Here is a 24101-nt window from a genome sequence, read left to right on the forward strand (position 1 = left end):
TCTATTCAACTTGTATTCTCACACAAAAGGATATTGAGTTACCCTGAAAATATGTATACTTCTTCATACATTCCTATTGATTTGCATTAATTAAATTGTTCTTCTTTAATTCTTTCTTAGTGGAATCTCCTGCTAGTCATTCTGCCATATACTTGGGATCAATATTAAGTTGATAGGGCTATAATACCTATATATCTCTTTCCAATATTGGCACAACCTTTGATTTCTTTCAGTGCTCTGGAATTTCTCCAATGTTTGAAAACTGTCTGAGAATGAATATTAACAGTCTGTAACACTCTTTTCTGGCTCATTTAAAATTGTTGGATGTGATTAATCTGTATGTGCTTATGTAAGGAGATCTAATTTTAGAAGATGCAGATAACTAGATCTCCCTTGTTTTTCCTTTTAATATAAATAAAAATATGGGTTTTAAACACTGTGATTAAAGCTTTTGATTAGTAGTGTTCTCTGTTCCAGAGTCTATGTCATTATAAATGTACTGCAAACACTATTTACTGACTTCCTTTTTCAAAAAGTTTTAAAATAGTTAAATCTTTCGAGAATGTATTTCTGGTTTATAATAGAGGTAACAGTGCAATGACCAACTATATACATGTATATTTGTACATACGTAGTAGAGTATAAAGTAGTGGTGTTCTATATGAAATTGATAAGTACATTATGAGCTATTGGTAAAATCACAGAATCATAGAATAGTTTGGGTTGTAGGGGACCTTTAAATATCATCTTGTACAAACCCACTGCAATGAGCTGGAACATGTGCAACTAGATCAGGCTGCTCAGAGTGCCATCCAACCTGATCTTGAGTGTTTTCAGGGTTGGAGCATCTACCAGGTCCCTGGGCAACCTGTTCCCATGTTTCACCACTCTCATTGTAAAAATCCCTTCCTTGTATCTAGTCCAAATCGGTAGAGGTCCAAACCTTTTAGTTTAAAAACTACCCCTTGTCCTATTGCAAGAGGTCCTGATAAAATGTTTGCCCCTTTTAAGTACTGAAAGGCCACAACAAGGTCTCCCCAGAGCCTTCTCTTCTCCAGGCTGAACAGCCCCAACTCTTGCAGCCTTTCCTCACAGGAGAGTTATTCCCTCTCTCTGATCATCTTTGTGGCTTCCTCCAGACCCGCTCTAATAGGTTCATGTCTTTCCTGTAGTCAGGACCCCAGAGCTGGATGCAGTACTCCAGGCAGGGTTCTCCCATGGATTAGGTAGGTTGTGCTGTAGCTCATATGGCTGCACAAACCTTCTGACTCCACTCCTACCACAGCTCCCCCTTTATTCTGCATAAATAAATCCAAAATTATGTGCAGGACAGAGGAAGGAACACGACACATTCACAAATCAAAGACCAAACCACTGTAACCACAGGCCAAATATGTGTCTTTTGAAGATAAAATAGCAGTTGTGCTGACTTAAGCCTGTGATTATGCACATGTTCAACCTCAACATCCTGAGCATCCCACTGATTTTACAATAATAAAATTTAGTCCTATATACATTTATAAGCCCTTGGCTGTCAGGAATTCTGGCCTTGTGTTTTTTTCTCCTGCCACCTGCCATTCCCTTATTTCTTGACTCAGATTTGCACTCACAGTAGGATTCACAGATGGGTATTTTCTAAGTCATTGTGAAAGAGGTTCATGGTTGCTGGATGCCATCATCTGCATCAGCTGTAATATATTTCATTAAAGAATCTCTGGTATAACTGGTATAGGGAATCAATGATAACAGAATAAATATGCACAAAAATTATAAAATTGTTACATTTTTGACCACAGATACTGAAAATATTAAGCTGTCTTACGTGTCTTGAAACAGAAAATTTGAAGGTACAAAGAAACAGGTTAAGCCCCCAAATCAATGGGTCAGGATATTTTGCATTCTTGAAAAGAGGTATTGAAAAGTGATTGGGAATTATTTGAGAAAGCACATTTTAAATAGTTGTATTAAAAGCAAGTGAAAGCTCATGCCCATCCTAGAAAGCAGCTCTGTGGTGGCTATTCAGTCATTCCAAATGAACCTTCTTTACTTCCTCAGCTCTGCATCTCTTCCTCATGTTCATCAAATTATGTGCTTTCTGGTGGAGCCCACCATATTCAGAGCAGTTTGTTAACACACTGAAGCTATTTAAAATGCACACCATGTGTGCACAAAATGTCTTCATTTATCAGATTAGCTCACAGATCAGGAACTATTCAAAAGAGCAGGATGGTGCCAGAACAAGGGTTTCAACTCACCCTGTAGCATAACTGAATTCCCCCTTCAATCCAAGGCTTGGAATGAAAAACAAAATAGAACAAATTACTAGTTTTCAAGCTTTACCCTGTTTTAACTGACAGAGGCAAATTACATTTTAATAAAGTAAATAATTTTCAAAACCTATTTCCACAAATGCAGGCTGCATTCACACATTTCTTGCTAGCTACTTCCAAGAGGCTGAAGTGACCATCTCCTGCACATCTAGGGCTGCTGATTGCTGTTCCTCTGATCTGCCTCTGAAACTGCTCTCCTTAATGCTCCTCTACTCCTTCTAGCCAGAGTAAAGGAGGTTCAGTCAAACAGTTTAAAGGTGTTGATCAAGTCCCCATTACAGATTTGCCCTGGTGGGGCTGTGTGAGGATGGCCAAGTCTTGGCCACAAAACCATTCCAGCACAAGCCTCTTGCATGGATGTAGATGTTTGAGAAAACCCCCATGGTCATGGCACAGTTGGGATTGGGCCTGGGGTTAGTTATGCTGCCCTGAAGAGCCAGGCTCCCACAGCTGAGCTGAAGCACTTTGGCAATATGGTAACAGGTATTTCTATCCTGCTGGAGCAGGATATTTGTGAGGTAGACACATTTATCCATTCCCACCTGCACAAAAGTCAGGTGTGTCCTAAACATCTGTATTAGGCAGATAGATAGGATTAATTTTTTCATGATGTAACATGGCCCTCCCTGTATAACAGATGTGGCAGTATGTTTTATAGTAATCAAATTTCTGTCCTTCCTCTTCTACAAGTATGATGTTGAGCAAAACCAAATAACTTTAAGTGTTAGGAAATATGCTAAATTATTCTGGATTAATTATTGAGTAATATAATCAAATATCAAACCAGATTTCTAAATGGCAGGAATAGTGAAAAGGAAGAAATTCATACCAACCCTCCAGCTAAAATCAGAGATTTATTGCTTTTGTGTCCTGAATTTAGCTTTCAGATTACTGATTCATATGAAAATAAACCCTCTTGCGACTAAATATCTTCCTACTAACCAACAGAGAAGGATAAGAAGTATGAGATATATCAGATACTGGTATATTGCTTTAATATATAAATACATGCCAGCTGAGGGCAAAACATGTCTTATCATTATTCTGAAGTTTTCCTACACAAATTCAGAAGACAAATGATAGGAGAAATCTGCTTGGCAAGGGGAGGAGGGGAGGGACACACAAAATCCAGCCTGCTATTGTGAGATTTCTGACATAAATTAAGGCATGAATTTAAAACTGATATAATAGTTTTGGTATTACTCTGCATATGAATAAAAAATACTTAGAATCCTAGAACTGTCAAGGTTGGAAAAGACTTCTAATATCATCAAGTCCAACCATTAATCTGGCACTACCATGTTCCCCACTGAAGTGCCCCATCCACGTTTTTTCAGCACTTCTAAGGATAGTAATTCTACCAGTTCCCTGGGCAGCCTTTTTCAATGCTTAACCACCCTTTCAGTGAAGATATTTTTTCCTAATATCCAATCTAAACATCTCCTGGTGCAACTTGAGGCCATTTTTTCTCATCCTGTCACTTGTTACCTGGGAGAAGAGACTGACCCCCACTTGGCTACAACCTCCTGTCAGGCAGTTGTAGAGAGCTGCAAGGTCTCCCCTGAGCCTCCTTTTCTCCAGGCTAAACAATCCCAGCTCCCTCAACTGCTCCTTGTAAGACATTCTCCAGCTCTTTCACCAGTTTGGTCGACCTTCTCTGGACATTTCCTTTTATTTGATTAAAACCTTTCATACAAAAATGGTTATGAATTAGACAGCATAATTTATACAGTCTATTTTGTGAATAAGCACTAGCAATGGATTATACATAAATTGTTAGATTATTGCTGTGACCCTTATTCCTAGGCACTTATAAATAAATATATTCCCCTGTGGCTTCACTAAACCTTTGGAAAGTACATTTCTATGCAAATCTGTGAAAAGTTATATGGCACTGTCACTCTTAGCATTGCACAAGTTGTCCAGTACCATAGCGGACTGTGGAGCAGTCTGACAGCTGATGGATTGGAAGCTCCAGGCTGTTTTCAGTTAGGTACATTTAAAATTAGAGGGCATAAAAAGCTGGATATAAAGTACAGAGGACAATTTTGCCATATTCAACATATGTACGGGATAACCTCCTAGCCCTTCCTATTAGTATCTTAGTTATGTACTGATAATACACAATATTCACATTGTCATTTGGCAACTCTTCCACTCATTTCCACAAATATTGCTTAAGTGGAAAAATAAGTGATACTCTGATCCAGAAAATGCAGCTGTCTGCCATGCACCATGGGAATGCCTGGCAGCTGCAAGTCTCCAGCCTAGCCCTGGTGGGTGAAGGCCAGCACTGACCCTGCTGGAAGGTGGCAGAGTTGGGACCGGCTTGCTGCTGCTTTAGCCAACACCTCCCAGCTTTCAGCTGAACCGCAGCAACGGAATAGCTTCAGCTACAGTCTTGGGTTACAGGTTGATTTCATTTATACCCATCACAGAACTGTAATGGGAAATCACTGCATAGCAATTTTATTGTTCTAATAGACTATTATAGCAGGAGGCTATTGTAAATAGTACTTAAAGAGGTTACTGAAATGAGGCTTTTTCAGTTATGAAGACATAATATCTGTGTGTCAGATTTGCTGCTCTTTTCCTAAGGCAGAACAAGAAGGCATTTGAATACTGAATTCTATTCTCTGAAATAAGATAAGGAACCTTTCGGACACACAATAAAAATAATTAAAAATTATGTGTATTAGGCACTTGAGAAAAGATATTCAGCCCAACTTTTTTTACAAAACATTTTTTTTTTCACTGGAAACCAAAGGAGTTTTCAAAAGAGAGCCTGTTTCAACAAATTTTCTAGTATAAAAAGGACTTGCCCCCTTTAGTAGCTTGTATGATGATACCCAGCCAAGTATGATGTCCATAAGATCGTAAGAGATATGGCACTCCCTAGGTAATTAACTGGCCAATACATTGTTTAAACTCACTAAGAGTTTGGCGTGTGGTCAACATAAGTACCAACATCAGGATTTGATTTTTCAGATCTACAGCAAATGACCTTTACATAGCAGGAGTAATTTGCAATGATTGTAGACTGTCATCCACAGATTCCTGTGATTTTTTTGGCTGTTGTGAGAAAACAAGAGAAAACAAGGTCCTGAGTCCAAGTCTATATCCTGTGTGGGAAGTGTTTGTAGCTTTTTAGTGCTTTCCTCAGCCCACCTGTTCTCTGCCATGATCAGACACCACATATCTAAACAACCTTCATCTCATCATAGTTCTTCTTTACCTTTTCTTCCCCTTCTCCTCTTTCACACCTGTACATGCCCTTTTTATCTGGCCCCTGCAAGTGCCTCCACTATCTCTTCTCCCAGAATTCATCATACTGTTACATTCCAGGGGATAAAATCCCTCTATGCCATTATCCATCACAGTAATATTGTTTAAAAAAAAAAAAAAAGTGCAGAGAAAATCCCTTGACCCTTGCAGTGCACAGTGGAACATTATCAGCATAGCCCAGTTCCTCAGTGGACATATTTTAGCTCTTATAAACTCTACTGAGAATTTATGCAAATATATTAGTTTTAAAACTTTAGGAATTCACCAAATGTTGTCAGATTTTTCTGGAAGAGCAGGAGGTATGGCCCTGAAACTACCTTCTACTAACTGCCTTCCTCATTCAAAATAGAGAGCTCCCTGGGGGTGTAACCTCTTGGCTGAAATATTTGTAATGATGCTACAGAAGGCATTTCTTCTTGTTTCTGTCTCACAAATTCCTTAAAGGGGAAAAATAAAGTCTAAAATAGAAATTTGTGCTATTTGGGCTACATTAAGACTGAGAAAGGTATAAGCAAAAGGCAAAGCGTTACAAGGCGAAACAACTGCAAATTTCACACACAGTACAGTGAGGGCTCTATAATACATCTTCTATGTAAAACAACATCTTGATCTCTTTTTCAGTCAGAACAGTATGAGTCTTTTTTTTTCTTGGCATATAAGAAAAGGTATCTAGTTATGAGACATCTTTCAATTTATGTAAAAACCTAGATAGGATCTACCTTACATATCAAATAAATTTTGAGAACTACAAACATGTCAGACACAGAATGAAGAGTCAGACATTTAAAGGGAAGTGATGGCACACATAATTATCCACCTTACACTCAGAATTATTTTAAAGAATGTTAGAAATATTTTTAATACTGAATAAGTATGTATTTATTAAATGACACTGTTTAAAAAGTCCCCAACCTTTTACAAAACACACTGTCCATAAATATACTGTGGGATATTATGGTTATGACCAAATAAATTGAAACATTCATAGCTAATGGTGACAGCAAATAGTTGAGCATAGCAGGAAGCTGTCATCAGTAATTTACATATTCACTTCTAATTGTGCCTGTGCACCATTAAGATTGTTCGTATTTGCATTTGCTGTCCTCTGAACCAAGTCATTTTCCACTGGCATATATTCACTTTCACTGCAGGTAACCTTCATTAGTGGTAATTAAAGGACAATTTTTACCGCATTATGCTACAGGAAACAAGAAGTGGTTGCTGAGATTGATTAATATCTAAACTAAGTTAGAGACATGTAATCAATCTCATAGGCACAAGAGATTGTTCCTGTTATGTAATGAAAAGTAACAGGAAGAAAAAACCCTATTTATTTTGAATATCTAAAGCTTATCCTTTAAATTTTGTTGGAATGCACTAAGTGGCCTGATTTATTTTTAAATGTTCCCAACAGAGAATAGCCTCAGTCTATGTGTAATGACTTTTTACCCGCATTTCTGCACAGTCTGTGTTTGAGCTCTGACTGGGACAATACCAAGGAGGATGTCAATGTTATCTTAGTGTGGAAGTGATTTTCTAGCAGACAACTGCATCTGAAGGTTGCTGTGCATCCAATCTGATCCCTTTTGCCTTCAGTGCTATTGAAGATGGTCCTTTTCAAACACCACTCAACCCTACAGACTCAGCATTGCTTCCAGTTGAAGCTTTACTGTTTCACTGGGAGCTGGAACAGACCCAAGAACGGTAATGTGTTTTCACTTGCTGAAAAAAATACTATTATGTTGTCCCTTATTTTGCCATCCAAACACTGTGCTTGGTAATACTATCACTGCAGAATTGCTGTCAAATATTTATTTTTATTGGGGAAATAGCACTCCTTCTTTAGTAGCATGATGTTATCATTTAATTATTTTTTCTTTTCTGCTTTGTGATGGAAAACTGCAATTCAATGAAGTATATATTTAAATGCAAAAGAGGCATACCAATTAATCAGTACAGAATACGAATGCTTTTAATCTGCATAAAAAAAAAACTGTGGCGGGTAGAAAACCACCAATCTTTTAAATAGAAAGAACATAAAAGTAATTCCTATCCACGCTCAGATTTCCTCAAATACAATGAAAAACTGCAACTGTGCAATTAGATTATCTTCACAATAATATATTCTTTTTAAGCTTTGCATTATGCTAAGCACATTTTGATAAGCCTTTCATTTCTTTTTAAGAATAAAAATCGACTTAGATAAATAATTTTAATTGTTAAAAAAAAAAATCCACAGAGATAGCTCATATGTTGGCTCTGAAACACAGATGTTTACTGTTTTCTGGTTTTATTCATCCACTGTACCAAACACAGAAACTAAGTACTGAAGATAGTAAATAAATTAGTCTAGGTATATATAGGGTAAGCTAGGTATAGCCAGGAGCATGAAGTAATCAATTTTGAGGTGTGGATAAACTAGGTGATAGCAGAGTACAATCAACTCTCCATTACCTGGGATCATAGGAGGCTGAGAACTGATGGAGAAGAGAAAAACCCAGATAGTGGAGCTGTTCCAAGGAACACCAGGGACACTTCAGTTCTGTGTGTGGTAAATATAGTCCAAAAGACCTTATTAACTCTGTGTTCAGCACTAGGCAGGGGTCTCAAGGCATCGTTTGCAGTGTTGCATGATTTGCAAAGCCATCTTAGGCTCTGCTTCTCAAGGAAGCAGTTATAGCTCTGCAAACAGCGTCTGAGCCATTGAGTCTCATTAAGCCTGGGGTGGCTCTATATGCATTCTCCCATTTTTGTTTGTGCTATTCTCATACCCTTTATCAAGCAGTGCAAAACAAAACAGAAATTGTGCTAAAGGTGTTTTCAGACTTCAAAACATTTCCCAAGACCTTAAGCAGTGTTTTTCTTCCTGTTAGGGATGCTCACTCCAAAGAGCTGAGCAAGTAGGACACTGCTGATATGGGCCATCTACCCTTTCAGTGCCTGCTTTTAAATCAAAGTCACAGGAGACTTGTCTTTGGGTCTGTTATATTCCCTTTCACTGCGAATTATGCAAATATTACTTTTTCCTGGGAAGGTGTCTCTCTGTCTGCTTTTGACCAGAAACTCTATGCAGGGTGAAAAACCTTTCCCAAGAAAATTTTTATTTCATATATACATATCAAAGAAATTCTTCCATTTTAAAGGATTGCCATCCTCCAACAAACAGCTATTAACTCAGGAAATCCTGCCCTACCCTCTAATGAGTATGCCAAACCTGCATGGGTCTATTCAGAAAGCTGACTTTCACTCCATGCCTACCCCTTGCAATAAGATGACTCTTTTCATATTTAAATTACCTTTCCAAAGCCATAAAATAAAAGAATGAAAAAAAAAGCTAATAAAGAGGATTACTGCCAGAAATCCACCTCCTGCTTTAAGTGGTTGCTATAAAGTCAGCCCTTCCTCAAAATGTTTTTATACCAAAACAGTTTAGCTCCATTTGTTAGTGGTGTAAGAAGCAAGCCATCCTGTCATTTGTCACACAATAGCCATCTTCCCTGGTAGGTCCAGGAGAAAGAAATGGGCTTTCTTGAAGTTCTGCACATATCTGGCTGCATCACCAGGGTCTAGATGCCCCACCTTTCTCATGTTCTTAGGGCAGTGCATGCCTTGGCAGTATTTTGAGGGAGTAAGAAGGCAAGCCTACCTTGTGATGGGCAGCTGGAAGTGACAGTAGCAGAAGGGACCTAGACTGGGAGCTGGGAATTGAAAATATAAGAGGAATTCCTTGATGCAGTGAAAGTGGAAAGGAAAAATCAGGAGACATGATGGTCAGAGGCTGAGCTGAGAAAGATGCAAGAATGAAAACCAAAATTAAAGAGGCCAAAGAAACAAGGGATCCAGTGGAACATGGGAAGAGAACAAGTGAGATGACAGATGGAGAAAAGGGTAGCAGAGGTGACAGAAAAGGAGGCTTGCTAACACCAGACTACTGCTGAGAAGCAAAGATAAGCATGCAGGAGGGATGAAGAGGAGAGAATTTTATGAAAAATGAGGTTGAGACAGAAGGCAGATCCTGCAAGTGAAAATATATTAGAGGAGAAAGGTCATGTCAAAATACAGTAAAACTATTTATTTTTGTGCCACTCTTATCTTGTGCATTCTTGAAGCTGCAATTTTGAATCTTATTACTTCTGTGCTCCCCAGCAGCTCAGGCTGCCTAGCAATGCCTGGCTGTGCCGGCTCTGCTGCACAGAGCTCGTGGCTGCCTAGCAACTGCCAGGGGGTTGCACTGGGGTCCCTGACCAGCTCAGGGGTGCAGTCCTGCCCCAAACACCCCTGCTCCCCTGGCAAGCCAGGAGGCAGCATCTTCAGTTGTTAACAGCTGTGATGAAAACCTTAAAAATATTAATTGGGAAAAAGGGCATGTGGAGGTGACCACAAGAGTTCAGAGTGCATTACAAATTGTCTCCAAAAAGCTGGAACAGCCCCATTCATCTCTGCAATACTCAGACAACCTGTGGTGATAACTGAAATATCAATATGGGTAATTATTCTGGTTTTTAAGTAAGGCTCTGTGCTAAAGCAAAAGAAAGCAAACCAATGCAGCTATGCACCTTCTTGGTCAGCTACTAAACTGGCAGAGGAAATACTGAAAAAGCAAATTTTGGTACCAGGAAAAAAAAAAGTTAGGGTATTAAGTATTCACACAGGCTTGTCCCAGTACAGCCATACTTGTGTAACTATCACTGTAATCAACAAAAATTTCCTTACAAGAAAATAAGACTTGGCATTTGGCAGCAGAGCTGATGTGGCTGATCTGAACAGGCCCTGTGTCCTCTGTGCTTCCAGCTGCCCCCTCAGATCCCTCATCTCCCTTTCCACTGCACTGTCAGAAGTGCTTGTGCAGCTAAACAACCAAATCAGGAATCAATCCAGCTGAGAAATGGTCCAACAAAAAGTAAAGGGTTATTTTCCAATCAACACTACTGAGGCAAGTACTGTTCGTTCCCAACGGAAAAACAAAGACACATGCCAATCTATGGCCTAGGAAGGGGAATAGACAGTTACAGAGCTACACAAATTACAGTGCAGGAGAAGTTGCTGTGATACTGCTGCTTTGCTGCTGTTCTAAAGAGCACTTAGAATATAGTTGCATTTGTCTCTCCCAGCCAAAAATGGGCTATTGTCCCAGAAAGACAGTATTGCCCCTGGAGATCATCATGCCCCACTGAGGAGGAGAAAATCTCAGATGTAAAGTTGAGACACTGAGAGATACATAAGCACATTTTACTCTGGGTAGAATCACATTTGGGTGATTGTTTAGGTGGAGATTGACGGACATAATTACATTTTTTCCTCTGCCAGTCCAGCAGCCCCAGCCAGGAAAATTTAAATTCCCAGATCTTTTGCACACTCAAAGTATCTTGTGTAAGTTAGGTAACTTTTCTTTCTAATCAGCAGTTTACTGCCTGGTGGAATGAGAAAGGGTGACAGAGCAAAAAAGCCCAAACCCAACAAACTAAACCAAAATGAAAAAAAAAAACAAAATAAAATAGTTTCTTAAAAAAAAACCAAACCAGTGAATGCAGTTTAGATGCACACTACTATCTTCAGCAAATGTCAGCTCAAGCCCAAGGTTTACTGATTGTTGCTCAGCGCTGGTTCTGCTAGATTTGCACTCTTTCAGGTGCTTTAGAGTCACTTGGTGTACACATCATGCAGATTCATGGAGCCAGCTTTGATCTATTGCACCTGAGTCAATGCACCCTCCAAGAGCCTCAGACATGAGGAACACCCTGCAAAGACACTCAAGTGACCCTGCAGAGTGTTATTTAGAAAGAAGGAGGGCTAGCATGGGGCAGTAGCTAATAAGGCCTGCTGATCTAATCAGTTGAGCATATCCACACCACAATTCCCAGTACATCTTACATTACGTGGCCCTCACAGCAGCATTGCCTTGGTTGTATAGCATCCAGCTGAAAGGTCCTGCTGGCGTGGACATGGAGCCAGCTTGGGTGTTTATCTACCGCAGGTCTATCCTGAGGGCATGGGGACAATGCCTGGCCGTGCCATGGCAGCTGCAGAAAAGCCTCAATGCAGCTGTCACAAGGTGGCGACCTTTGATGTGTTCCTCCAAGGTCTTCTTGAGTCGTGAGAACATTTTGAAGTAGAGCTGGTGGGGTTTGTGCAAGGCCTTTCAGGTCGAGAACCGCAGCAGCTCATGAGGCTGCAAGCCCTCCTGGAGCCACTGCTCTACTGTGTGACGTGGATGCATTTTGTGGGAGCCCCCACTGCCTGCTCAGTGTCTGTCCCACCGTGGGCTTATAGGACGAGCTTGCCCACCAAACTGAAGCACACTACATTTAGCAAAACACACAGCACTCATTTTTCTCATACTAAAAAAAGTTGATGTGCAAGGCCCCATGCATATGCCATTTCTTTTACTGGGGCAGCCTTAATATTTTAAGAAGAGCCAACAACAGTTGTGCTACATTTGAGGATGTTAACAGCTTCCATGCAGCCAGTCTGTGGTCTGTAGGCAATTACAGACTCATCCAAGTCAATGGGTGTTAAGCAATTTGCAGCCAAAGTGAATAGAGAAATCAAATTTGTCTTTGTATTATATATAGCTGGAAACAAGGAGAAGTCAGTACTGGAAACAAGGAGAAGCCAGTGCTCAAGGGGGGTTCTGGTCACACTTGCCCTGGGACACATTTGAAGCTTGTCAATATCTCAATACAAACAAATTGAATTATTTTACATTAAAACCAGTCAAAAATAAAGTGTTTTATTGGAAATTACATGCTGTCCTAAAGATAGTTATTGAAACCCCTTTGGAAACAATTTTGCTAAGACGCCAAATAAATTAACCATTAGAAGACAGCAATGTGGATGCATTTCTATCCCACAGCAAGTGCTGCAAATGTACCAGCTCCTTCCTCTCTTCAAAGAGATCTCAAATACTTTCCTTGTTACCTGTCTGGCTGTTCCCAGACAGGGGTATTTTTTTTAACTCCAGCTGCAAAGACTTTCCCAGGCCCGCTGGTCCTTTCTAGGCTCCCTACCTTTATCCTTGCTTCTACAGCTCTGGGCTGAGATGCTGGACTTTGCTGACCTCAGAGGTGAAGGGAGATCTATTTTTTCCCTCTCCACCTTGATTTAGAGACAGCAGCAGGTACACCAAAGCATCCTGAGCAGAACAGTTTCAGTGCTGCAAACAGGAGACAGACTACAGAGAACATGTAACATACCACAAGATTATGCAGAGATGAGGCAGTCTGCTCTTACTATAACGTGCTTGAGAATACTTTTTTTCTGAAACATGACTTTTTACTACTGCGTGGATTTCTCTGGGACAACTACTAAAATGCAAGGACTGTGTTTGTGTTCGTAACTGCAGACATACAGCACATGGCATGAAGAGTGGGCCTTGGATGTGGCTTCTTCTGGGCCTGTTACTCATTGTGAAAGCAGGCACGGACATCCCAGCAGAGCAGTCACCTGCTATTATTGGCTTCTCTTCTGGCACTGTTGAAGAATCAGGATTTTGCTTACAAAAAACACAGATGCAAGAAATACTGTACTAAATAATCACCAGAATCTTGTCTTCCATACCTTTGCAAACAGAGGAGACCCTGAACAATGATTAACAACTGAGGCTAATGAGTGGCAGGAATACTGTGTTTATCTCAGGCAAGTATTTAGGCTCTTCTTATGAACCTAAATCCAGGCAATCGCTAATTGTTAGTAGTTATACTGGGCAGGCCTTCACGAAGACCTACACAGGTTGGATTTAGTAATTCTCTCTCCCCCTCAGGGCTAACTCCCTAGAAGGGTCTAGTTGCCCCAAAGCATGATCTCTCTGACGTCTTACTACTCTTTTGTCATCTTTGCAATGGTCTGCCCAGAGAGGTGGTGGAGTCACTGTGCCTGGAAGTGTTTAAGGAAACACTGGCCATGGCATTTAGGGCCATAGTCTAGTTAACACGGCAGTGTTCAGTCACAGGTTGGACTCGATGATCTCAGAGATCTATTCCAACCTAATTGATTCTGCGATCTTCCAGATTTCTAGCGTGCCAGACGGCCAGATAAGCAGAGCAGCGCTTCCCTCCCAGACTCTTTTGGCCTTTCCTGCGCAGAGGCGCCGCCTCCGGGCAGCACTGTGGGGCTGGGGCTTTTCTGAGCGGGGCGGGGGATGGACACCACTGTCTCCCCTCATCTCTGGGCTCCCAAAAGGACAGGCCGGCAGCCCGGCTGCACCGTCCCGCCGCAGGAGCCAGCCAGGCCGCTGCCCGAGCGGCTCCGCCATGTCCCTCCGGCCCCCAGGCGGTGCCCTTAAGCGGCGCCCGCCCCGCGCATGCGGCCGGCCCTGCCTACAGCTCCCGGCTGCCTCCGCGCAGCGGGGGCGGGCTTTTCCTCTTTTTTTTCTCGATTTGGTTTTTTTTTTCTTTTTTTTTCCCCTCCCCTTGGAGGGGGAAGGATGGGTGGGGAAAGCGAGCGCTCACGAAAGCGAGGCGAGGAGGAATCCCACAATACCAGGCGGGTTGCGCGCCCGGCGCTGCCGCTGTCTCTTTAATGCAAGAGGAAGCGATGCGGAGGGGTGGAAAATGGCAGAGTTGCAGATGTTGCTAGAGGAGGAAATCCCTTCTGGCAAGCGGGCTCTGCTCGAGAGCTACCAGAACCTCACTCGAGTCGCCGACTACTGCGAAAACAACTACATCCAGGTGAGGGGCGGCAGGGCGGCGCACCGGGGGCCGGCGGCGGGGCTCGGTTCTCCGGTGCGGGCGGCGGGGCCGGAGCCGCCCGAGGGGCAGCGGCGCCTGGCTGCTCTCGCCGCGGCTCCCGTCCCGCAGCCCCCCTCGGGTTTGCCTTTTCTTTCAACTTTCCCAGCTGAGCGGCCAGGCTTCCCTTCCCCCGCTCCAGAGGGGAAGGGAGGGGGGTTATTATGTCAGTCCGGCTGCGAGGGTGTGTCTTTTTTTTTTTTTTTTTTCCCTTTTTTTTTCCTCCCCCTCCCCCCCTGTATTTATTTATCATGAGTCACATCCCGGAGACCTCCCAGGGCTGGGGTGAGGGCTCCCGAGCCTCTCCATGCGGCCGGCTCAGAGCCGGTATCCCGGGTTTCCCCGCGGGTTCCCGGCGGCGGGGCTCCCTCCGGGGGCCGCGGCCGGGCCCCGGGGCGGCGGTCGGTGGCGGCGGCCGGGGCGGATGCGCCGCACGTGGGGCGCGGGTGCCGGGCGGCCCGCACCGCTCTCCGCCGGGGCCGCCGCCGCAGCGGCGCGGGGAGCGGAAGGGGCCCCGCACACGGGTGACATCACGGAGCTCGGTCGCGGGGGATCCGCGCCGGGTCCTCCTCGGCGTGCGGGGCCGAGGGAGCCGCGGTGCTGCGAGTCCGCAGCGCTGCCCTGAGCGGCGTGCGGGGGCAGGAGGCTGCCCGTGGGCTGGCTCCGCCGTGAGCGTGAGGCGGTGTTTCAAAATGGCAATCTGCGCCTCTCGCAGCTTGCCCGGCTCTAACACCCTACAACAGTGATTGCAGACCGGGTCTCATGCTGGAAGAGGCTCCATTGGTTGTAACGTCTCTCCACCGGTCGGTGTGGATTTTTTTTTCCCTCCCACAGATTGCCAGTGCTTCTTGGCCTTGCTTTAAGTCTATTTTTGTGAAGCTACTTTAAGCACAATTTACTATTATTATTTTTTCAGGATTTACATCACATGACTCTCTAAGTCTGTGTATTTAGTCATACTGGTCTGGATGCAGAACCATCCAGAGATGCTGAAATTCAGCATTTTTTTTCTGTAAAAAATTTGAAGGGGAAAGGTAAATGAACTTTACTTACTAGACAGCTGTTCACTAGAGTGAACTTGTTGAATCTAATACTAGGTCACCTGTGATGAGTACCTGATACAGGTTACTTAAGTCTCTGGTATCCATCATTGCTGGTAAGCTATCTTACTGTTTTTAGTAATGGAGCAGCAAATATGGAAACACATCTTAAATAATATGAAGTGATTTTTTTTTTATGAGCTATTTGAATTAAAACTGCTCTAACAAGCCATATTTTCAAGTTTTGGTTTTTTTGTGGTATGTGAGGTAGTATGAGTTAATGTCTATTTATGCTTCCGAGTTGTTTGCTCCACCCAAAGAAAGCTGCTGATATAAATGCTTCTAAGAGGCGAGGTTCATTTGGTTTTACTCATGGGAAATATGACAAATACATGAGTATGGTAATTGCTGCACAAGTTTTGACGTGCCTCCTGCTCCTGACTTTTCTCTATGTCAGAAAGGTACAGAGAATCTTCAGTTGCAACATCATTTTCTTCAGAGTCATAAAACTTTTCTTACTTCAGGCAAACAAACCAAATAAATGCAACACTTGAGCAAATTCCCGTCTGGTCATTTGGCTTTTCCCTTTCCTTTTTTTTTTAAATTTGGTAGCTCATTTTCACCTCAAGTATCAAGGTCAGCTGGATGTGGGATTGGTGGGGTCTGTTTTGTCTATGTACAGCTGTGTTTACCTCTTTTGAAAGGAAGCTGAAATTCCAAAATTCCTAATGCAGTCTTGCACAATAGCTTTGGAAAATGTATATACCTCACTTGTATTTTGCATGTATTGTACATTTGCTCAGTAAAAATGGTAAATGTATTGATACAACTGTATTTTTTAAAATGTTTGATGGAGGTGGTTTTTTTTTAATCAGCACTGGATGCAAAGCCATCTGCTGTCCAGTTGGACTACTGAACAGATTATACTGCCAGTGCCTGTGGTGGGGCCACTGCCGGATTAGGCAATATGACACAGGGCACTGGGTTATGAGATTTGGGTGTATGAGTATTGTGGGGTGGGAAGGGAGACAAGGAAAGGAAGAGGCTTAACAAACATACAGTACAAAAATCTATGTGTTTAATGTAATTGAGAATTTTATAAAAAAGGCAGACCAGAACAGGAAACCTGGCCATAAAGTGAATGTTGAAATACTTCACAAGTAGCTATGTATTGTAACTTATCTGGTAGCATGTAGCTGGCTTAGTTCAGCCGCTTTGAATTTGGAGGGATTTCTTTTTTTTCTGTGGAAAAAGCTTAAGTGCTTCATAGTGGTAAAAATTACTGTGTTTCCCACTCTGAGTTGTGCCATTGAGGTGGAACAGGTTTGTCAGACTATTCTGAGTTCTGGCACTAACAATTTATAGTGATTGTAATAGCAGACAAAATCATGTTCTCAGTGTTACGGTTTATATTCTTTGCTGACTTAAGCAGGACAGTAATTTCCCACCCCTAATATTGCTGTATTCAAGCTATATATGTATTTTGTATTTGAAAATATGGGAATTTTGTTTTGTCTCTTCTACTTAAGATAAGAATAATTCCGGTGAAATTTCAGTCATGCTGATTTTTTGAGGAAAACTTGTCTTCAATGTCTTTAGGGATTCCTCAAAAAAAAAAAAAAAGAAAAAGAAAAGTGACATGGGGGAAAAAAGCTCACCTGTCTGGAACTTGGCTCCCTGATGGTGAGTGTAGCTGTATGGATAGTAAGTATCCTTTTACTGAAGCATTTAGGAAAGATGACAGCAGTCAGGAAACTCAAGTTAAAAATTGCTGTTCTTAGAAAAGCAGGAAGCAGTTTCTTGCTAAGGCGCATTGTAACTATATCAGAATGCCGGCTGGTAACACAGTTTGCCCTCCAGATCATGTGCATTCTGGTTATCTAGAACGTTTATTTGTGAGGAGGGAAAAGAATTCAGGAGAAGCAGAGCAAATGAGCTTCTAAGGAGGACCTGCAGTGCCAAAAGGCTAGTACAGTGTGGTGGCAGTCTTGGGGGGATGGGAGAGAAAGAGAGACAGGAAAAAGGAAAGAAAACCAAGTGTAGAAGTAGTAACTGAAGTACATAGTGATGTTTTGGTCGTGATTTTGGCTTTGAATAGAAGGAAAAAGGGCATTATAAGTACATTAGTGTATTTAATCTCTAACAAGATTTAAAATCTGTGATGTTTCTGGTTGGAAGCTTCAGTAACAAGCAGGTAGAAAATTAGATTCCTGGTTTAGATCAGAGGCTTAAACTCTGAACAGTCTTATGAGCAGGTTTTGAACCTTAAATCTTTAAGGCATATTTTTGCCTTCTGAAGTAAATTTTCTTATATATAGATGTATTAATTTTTTAAAAATATTTTCAAAATGTAAGTTCCCATAGCTGATGTCTTCCCCAATTCCTTTTGCCTGCAGGTATATTCTGGGACTAGTCCTTTTTGGTGTGCTTGTAACACAAAGGTTAACTGAAAATCTGTAGCATAAAGCTGAAGATGCTAGTGAGGAGTTTCATCAGTATCCTAGACAGTAAGAACTTGATCAGTACTACTTAATACGGAAATAACAAGGAGTTAAAGTATTTACAGTTCTAGTTATGATTCTTCAGCTGAAAAATACTAACCTCCATAGAGATTCTCTAGTCATTTTTCTGGCTGTGTTGAGTTATTTTCATGTTTTAAGGGACTTAAAATAACTAGCTTATGAAGCATTAGAATGACACAGGAAATCAGCTTCTGCAGTGTTACTGCACTGATGACTTCCTTTTGAACAACTTCAGTTGACTGGTATATCCCAGAGAGGCCTCTCTGTGCTGTGAAATGCTGCTTTTAACTCTTCTACTGTCTAAATCAAGTGTTCCTTATAGCCTTGTTTATGCATATGCAGATACATAGTTTTTGTCAGTCTCAAGCTTCTAGACCACTTGTGAAGATCCCTTTGTAATTTTTGTTTTTAAGCCCAAATATAGTTTTAATATGATTGTGTGAATCTCTAAACAAATAGCTTGCACTCCTTGTGTAAGTTCTCATCTTGATGGTCTCAAGTGGGTAGATTTAGCAGCTTTAGAAAAATAAATTGAGAGACCTTTTAAGGAAGTAAGTGCTGTGTTGCCTAAATGTGTGTTTTTCTGTCATGTTACTTCCTTCTGTAGCTTCTGACTGGTATGTGGAAACTGAACGGTGAATTAACAAGCTATTCTGGGTAAAACAGACAAACTGAAATCTGTCCATGCTTTTAACTGCTGTTGCAAAAAAATGAAAGTATCTTTCCAGCTGGTAGAAAAGTAAATGTGCAGCGTTGAGCAGAAGTGTTGCATGCAATAAGTTTCATAAATATTTGTGTTATCTTCCAAGATAAGCAGAGGAATTATTTTTATTTGATAAGTTGGATGTTCTACACTTCCTATACAGTAGATATTTCCTTTACAACACAAATGAACCTTTTTTGGTGGCTTTTCTTTAAACGTTGGTAACTGGTCAGACATTTGATTTCATTGCCTCACACATGGAAAGTGGCTTAACTTAGTTCAGTACAAAGAAGTTCACTCAGAATGCCTAATTCAGGAAATGAGCTGCTCTAAAAGGATAAACTTCTTAAATTGTCACTAATACAAATTCTTTATGTGCTGTGAGAACTTGCATGCTTTTATATTCATAGGTTAATTAGGTTGTATTGAGAGTAAATACAGTAATTTTTTTTTCTTCCCTGTGTTTAATTGCTATATTTGGAACATTTAACGAAAAAACCCCACAAATTAAGTTCACTGTCTGTAACAGCAAATATAGTTCAGAATTAGAGAGCAATGAGGTAAAATACTAATGTGTCATCTATTATGCTTTATAGGTTTAAATAATATTCTTTAGAAAAAGGTGTTGCATCATACTTTTAAATATTTTTAAGGTAGTTTAAGCAGTATAAAAGGTACTGACTGTTCTGTGTGCAGTTTTGGGTTGGTTTTTTTTTTTTAATAATAATGTAGGTACAGGTTGGTGGGTTAGGCTCATAGCTCTTCTGTGTCTTGTATAGGTCTTCTATGCCTATGGAAGTGTCTTTGTATTTTGGAGAATAAAGCTTTAGCTCATAGGCAGCAAGAAGACTGTAGCCCTCTGTAGACTTCACTGAATCAGCAAGTGATGACCCTGAGTTTAAAGAAAACTGATCCTGGAGTGTTGCATGTCTGGTTTGTGTGTCTAGAGGAGGTAGATAAGAGATGAGCTTTTCCAAATTTGCAATGTGTCCATTAGTTTTGGTATATTTGGTTTAAGAAGCCAGCAAGATGTTGGCTTCTATTCCCGCTGCATTTCATTGGTATTTCAGCAGATCATTGTGTCAGCACTGTGCTACCTTAATCAGGCAGAGTAAAGGGGATTGGGATAAGCTTTTACAGGTGTGTATTGTTTCTTCCCCAAGGGAAGAACTCTCCACTCCCTTCTGTTTGTGCATTGTTGGAAGGAAGAAGCTTGCAGGTTGTCTGTGGTCAGTGTATGCCAAGTGTGATTCTTGCTCCCTTGCTGCTCTTGCTGTGCACAGTCCTATGGAATTGTTGGAAGGAAGAAAGAAGAGTGAATAAGCTGGGCAACAATCTAATACTTCCCTCTGGTTCTTTGGGAGGTTGTTACAGTAAGTAGCTCTTACAGTGAAGAGAAAATAGATGGGAAGGTCTCATAAAGTGGAGAATGAAGGCAGTTGTAATGAAGGTAAGAGTATAGGAGCAGGCTGAGTGCAAGTAGGAAGTGTACCTTCGAGGGCAAAGTTCCTGTTGGTATCTAATCTAAGTTTAACAGAAAAACCCCCCGAACTCTGAAACAAAAGAACTGATGCAACTTCCCAGTATCTTTGTTTAGCATTTTGAACTGTATTCATTTTAGAAAAGCGTAAGTGAAGGCATGGAATTTATAACTGGCTCAGGGAAGGTCATATAGGGACATACTGTCAGATTTGGGAACAGAACCTGATTGTGTGGACTTCCAGTGCTGTTCACCAAGGATTCCCCCTGCCACCCCACCCCTTTCCAGACTGCCTGTTATACTGCAACACTGCAGAAAGTGGGTGTCCACAGAAATGCAGAGACAGTATGCACAGAGGCAATATAATGACTCTTTTGGGAAAATATGCACCTGAAACCATCATTGAACTCATTAGCAGCAGTCACTTTTTAAGAATTTTGTGTATTGCCTCTCATAAGAAGCTTGAGATTCTAATGTTTTGCTTTGTGAACTTCTGGAGTTGCATAATGCTCACAGTACTGTTTGTCTGTGTGTTGGTGGGTCTTGGCAGAGGCACGAGAAGATGCCGCTCTATTTCTCGTTAGAGAAAGCAGTCTGTGTTTGACATTTCTGGTGACCGAAATCTTGCCCAGCTACAGAACAGTGCAGTGGCAACTGCGTGGTCCAAGTGTCAGTCCTGGCATAGCAAGACAGTCTTGAGGGATAAGGGGGTATCTTGCTCTCTCTGCCTGTATTCAGTCCTTATTTAGTGACTTGGAGTCTAAAGGAGCATAGCGTGGTTTTTATTGTTGCATGGTAGGAAATCACTTGTGGGACACTGATTACTCAGTGACCAGGCTTGTTCATAATTACCTGAGCATTCTTGCTCTTTTTAGCATCTGTGTTTCCTAGAGTGGTCTTCCTTTGATGCTATTCCTTCCACCCCTTCCCAAATCTGAGTGCTGGTGACAGAGGCAGGTGGGCTTGGTCAGGGGGATCCTCCCTTCCCTCCACCCCTAAGTAAAGGGAAGTAACTGCTGAATTTGAAATAGTAGATAATGTGCCTCAATATGGTTCCTCCCTTTTCCTGACCTTGCTGGCGAGGCAGCAGCTGCAGAGACTTGATGTCTCCTGTGGGTTGCAGAAACAGGCCTTTGCAGCTCAAAACTTGCACAGAGCCCTTGAGAGCCAAGACCAGGGTGCTGTGGAGAATAGGTCGTGGTGTGCTCCTGAACACAGCTCTGAGCAAGATGGTACTGCAGGTGCTTTTCCTCCTGCACCTCCAGCCTGTCAGCATGTCCTGACTGTGCTGGAGGGGCCCAGTCAAGTGTTTCATCAGCTGAGTGCCAGGTATTGAAATAGAAAATACAGCATTTCTAACAGGTGGGCTCTTTGAGGAATCAATTTATTGTGCAGTAGATGAAAGCAGAACTCTAAACTCTTCCCCCTGATTTTAGAGGGAATGCATTATTTTCCTTGGGTTAATTAATAAGAGTGTAGATGCCACCTTTGCTTGAGACTGTGCAAATAGTGTTGCTCATTACTTATGCAAGCCCTTAATGCTGTTAACAGGAGCCATGCATGCTTTGCAGAGCATATATTTGTTACTATGATGCTGTTACTTTGGAAGCAAAGGAGGGATGGGGAATCCTGCATGAGACTTTCAACTTGGAATGAAACATGAGTATAGCATTTTCTGGTACCACTTGTAAAATTCAGCAGTTTGTATTAACGTGAGTTGGAATTGGCAGGTAACCTGCTGGCTAAGCTAAAGAAGCAGATTAGTTTAACTCTGAAAAAGATTGACTACTTTGACTACTACAAGGGGACTTTATTTTTAATAATAGTCTTGTCAAACATTCCAGATCAAATATGTTTAGCAAGTGCTGGGGTTTGGCAAACTGAAAAAGTATCTGAAAATCAAAACTTCCCTTGGTTTGAGCCTCCCCTGTGATAAGGTCTCTTCATAACCTCCACAGATGATGTGTGCCATACTGTTTCTTCTAACATTGTGGAACATTCTAAAAGAACAACAAAAGTTCTCTCTTCTGCAATGAGATTGCATCTTTCTTGTGTTTATGTTAAGATAGCAGATTGTATTTGTGATAATGTCATCCCTCCCTCTCTGAGCCCAAAACAATCAATTCTGTATACTCTTTATACAGCAGAAGTTAAAGTGCAAGCATGCTACTTCATGTACAAGGAAGCTCTGATACTGTAGTGATGTACAGTTAAAGAACTCATGGGGAAGAGACTCTGCATCACTGTCCTAACTTTATTGTATCCTCAAAGACAAATAGGAATAAAATGTGGTACTGTTCCTGCTTTTGTTAAGAAAGCAGGAAAACCTCTCAGAACTCGCACAGGGGAGTCTTACTGAAACAAATGTTGGTTTGACATCCTTAGAGTTGAATGTAGTGTACTTACAAATAGTTCCAAGAAAAAAAAGTTTGTTTACTACTTGAAGCATAACAATTCTTGGAAAGGAATTGAAGTGTAGACTCTGCTGGCTACTTCCACACCAGTGTTTCACGTAATACTTTTTCTAAGCTATACTTTATCAGGCAAGTGTGGGGTTTTTCTGTTGGCTTTTTTTTTTTTTCCACAGATAATCTTTTACCAGATGAATATCTTCACTTTCATTCTCTGATCTTCTTGTACTTTGGGGTCAGCAAATCTGCCAAGCAGTATTTGTCCTGCAGCAATCATTGTCAGCTGTGCATCTTATTTGACTTTATTGTAGCAGGTGTGCTACAATACTTGAGCTGTGGTCCTCATGCAATAGTTCTGCATTTTCTAGAGCCTGTGTTAAGAAAACATCTGCATAAAACAAATAGGCAAGAGAAGGACAAGGTGTCCAGGCAGGTGCATCAGATTGCTGCACGAACATCTAAGTAGATGCAGAATGCTATGTCATGGCTTGTCTTTTCATATACCTAGTAATGTTAGTTGCTCTTACATCATTAAATATTACTGGTGATGTTTCTCTCTTTCCATGTGCTTCTCCTAGGCTGTCATCTTAATGTGAATTTGCTGCTTTCTCTCTCCCTGCTCAAGTCTTCTATCTGCTTGCTGCAGATCACTTGTTAGACCTTTTGTCTCACCCTCGTGTTGTTGACTTTGCCTTGTTTCAGATCTGATCTGAAAACCTATTCTCCCTTGCCTATTTCTTTTAATGAATCTCTATTATTTAACTGCATATTTTACTGCCTTGCAACTTATATTATGCAGCTATTTTTCATGATGCCTTTCTGAAAAACCGTTTCTACTAGCATGGGTTTTGTAATTTGAAACCTGCATCTACTGAAGACATTTATGCACGTTTCTTTTTTAGATCATTGGCACAGAGTTGAGACTAAAGCCTTGTCTATGCAGTAGTCTGTAACTACCTGGGGAAGCCATGATGAGCAGGCTACAGAGGAAATGGAATGCAGCTGGGAAGACAATGTAAAATGGGACTGATGTGATTCTCCCTGTTAGTAAAATTCTTAGGAGGCCTCTCATATTTATATGCAGCCAGGCCTTTTCTTTATAAGAAACCTGTCTTCTTCAGGAAGCTGGTCCTTTTGTTACTCTTTTGAGACTAAGGAGTAAAATGGGCTTAATGAAACTATTCTGCTTGGAGGGCTTTGGTTCTCTTAACAGTGAAGGAAAGTGAATGTGTCAGGAGGAATGGTGTTCTCTTAACATGCATGTGTCCACAAAGCAGAGCTGGACCTGATCCTTTAAGGTTTTTATAAAGTATGATTGTAACCTCCAGGGTTTTCACTGAGAAACCTAATGGCAGGTGGCTTGGATGATGCTTCAGTCAGGTCCAGAGAGTGTCAGACTAACCAGGAGAGATATGGTGGGTCAATGCACTTACGTTGGCAAGATCTTTGAGACCTGGCTGGGGATTGTTCAGCTTTTTATTTGGTGTCTAACTTGCAGGATTTCTAAATCTCTGGGAGGAGTTGTTGTTTCTATGATGCAAACTCCTGGCTTTAGCTGCATTAGATAAAATATGCGTCTGGTTTGGAAGTGCTTCGCTCTACAAGGA

The 24101-nt window shown here is 41.5% G+C and overlaps 1 protein-coding gene across 13 annotated transcripts in view; it reads left to right on the forward strand.

The window, feature by feature from the left end:
- Nucleotides 1–13980: 13980 nt before the first annotated feature.
- Nucleotides 13981–24101, forward strand: part of ABI1 (abl interactor 1) — a 78440-nt gene continuing 68319 nt past the window's right edge. For 3 of the 13 annotated variants that reach the window (XM_069006589.1, XM_069006587.1, XM_069006590.1), the window contains exon 1: nt 13984–14281. In XM_069006589.1, coding sequence (XP_068862690.1) covers nt 14165–14281 — 117 coding nt within the window. In that variant the 5' untranslated portion in view covers nt 13984–14164. Of the gene's footprint in view, nt 14282–24101 lie in introns of all 13 variants that reach the window. The other 10 variants (XM_069006586.1, XM_069006588.1, XM_069006596.1 and 7 more) reach the window with 7 other exon arrangements.

The sequence above is a fragment of the Aphelocoma coerulescens genome, chromosome 2 (genome assembly GCF_041296385.1).
Source record: "Aphelocoma coerulescens isolate FSJ_1873_10779 chromosome 2, UR_Acoe_1.0, whole genome shotgun sequence".
Taxonomy (NCBI): Eukaryota; Metazoa; Chordata; class Aves; order Passeriformes; family Corvidae; genus Aphelocoma; species Aphelocoma coerulescens.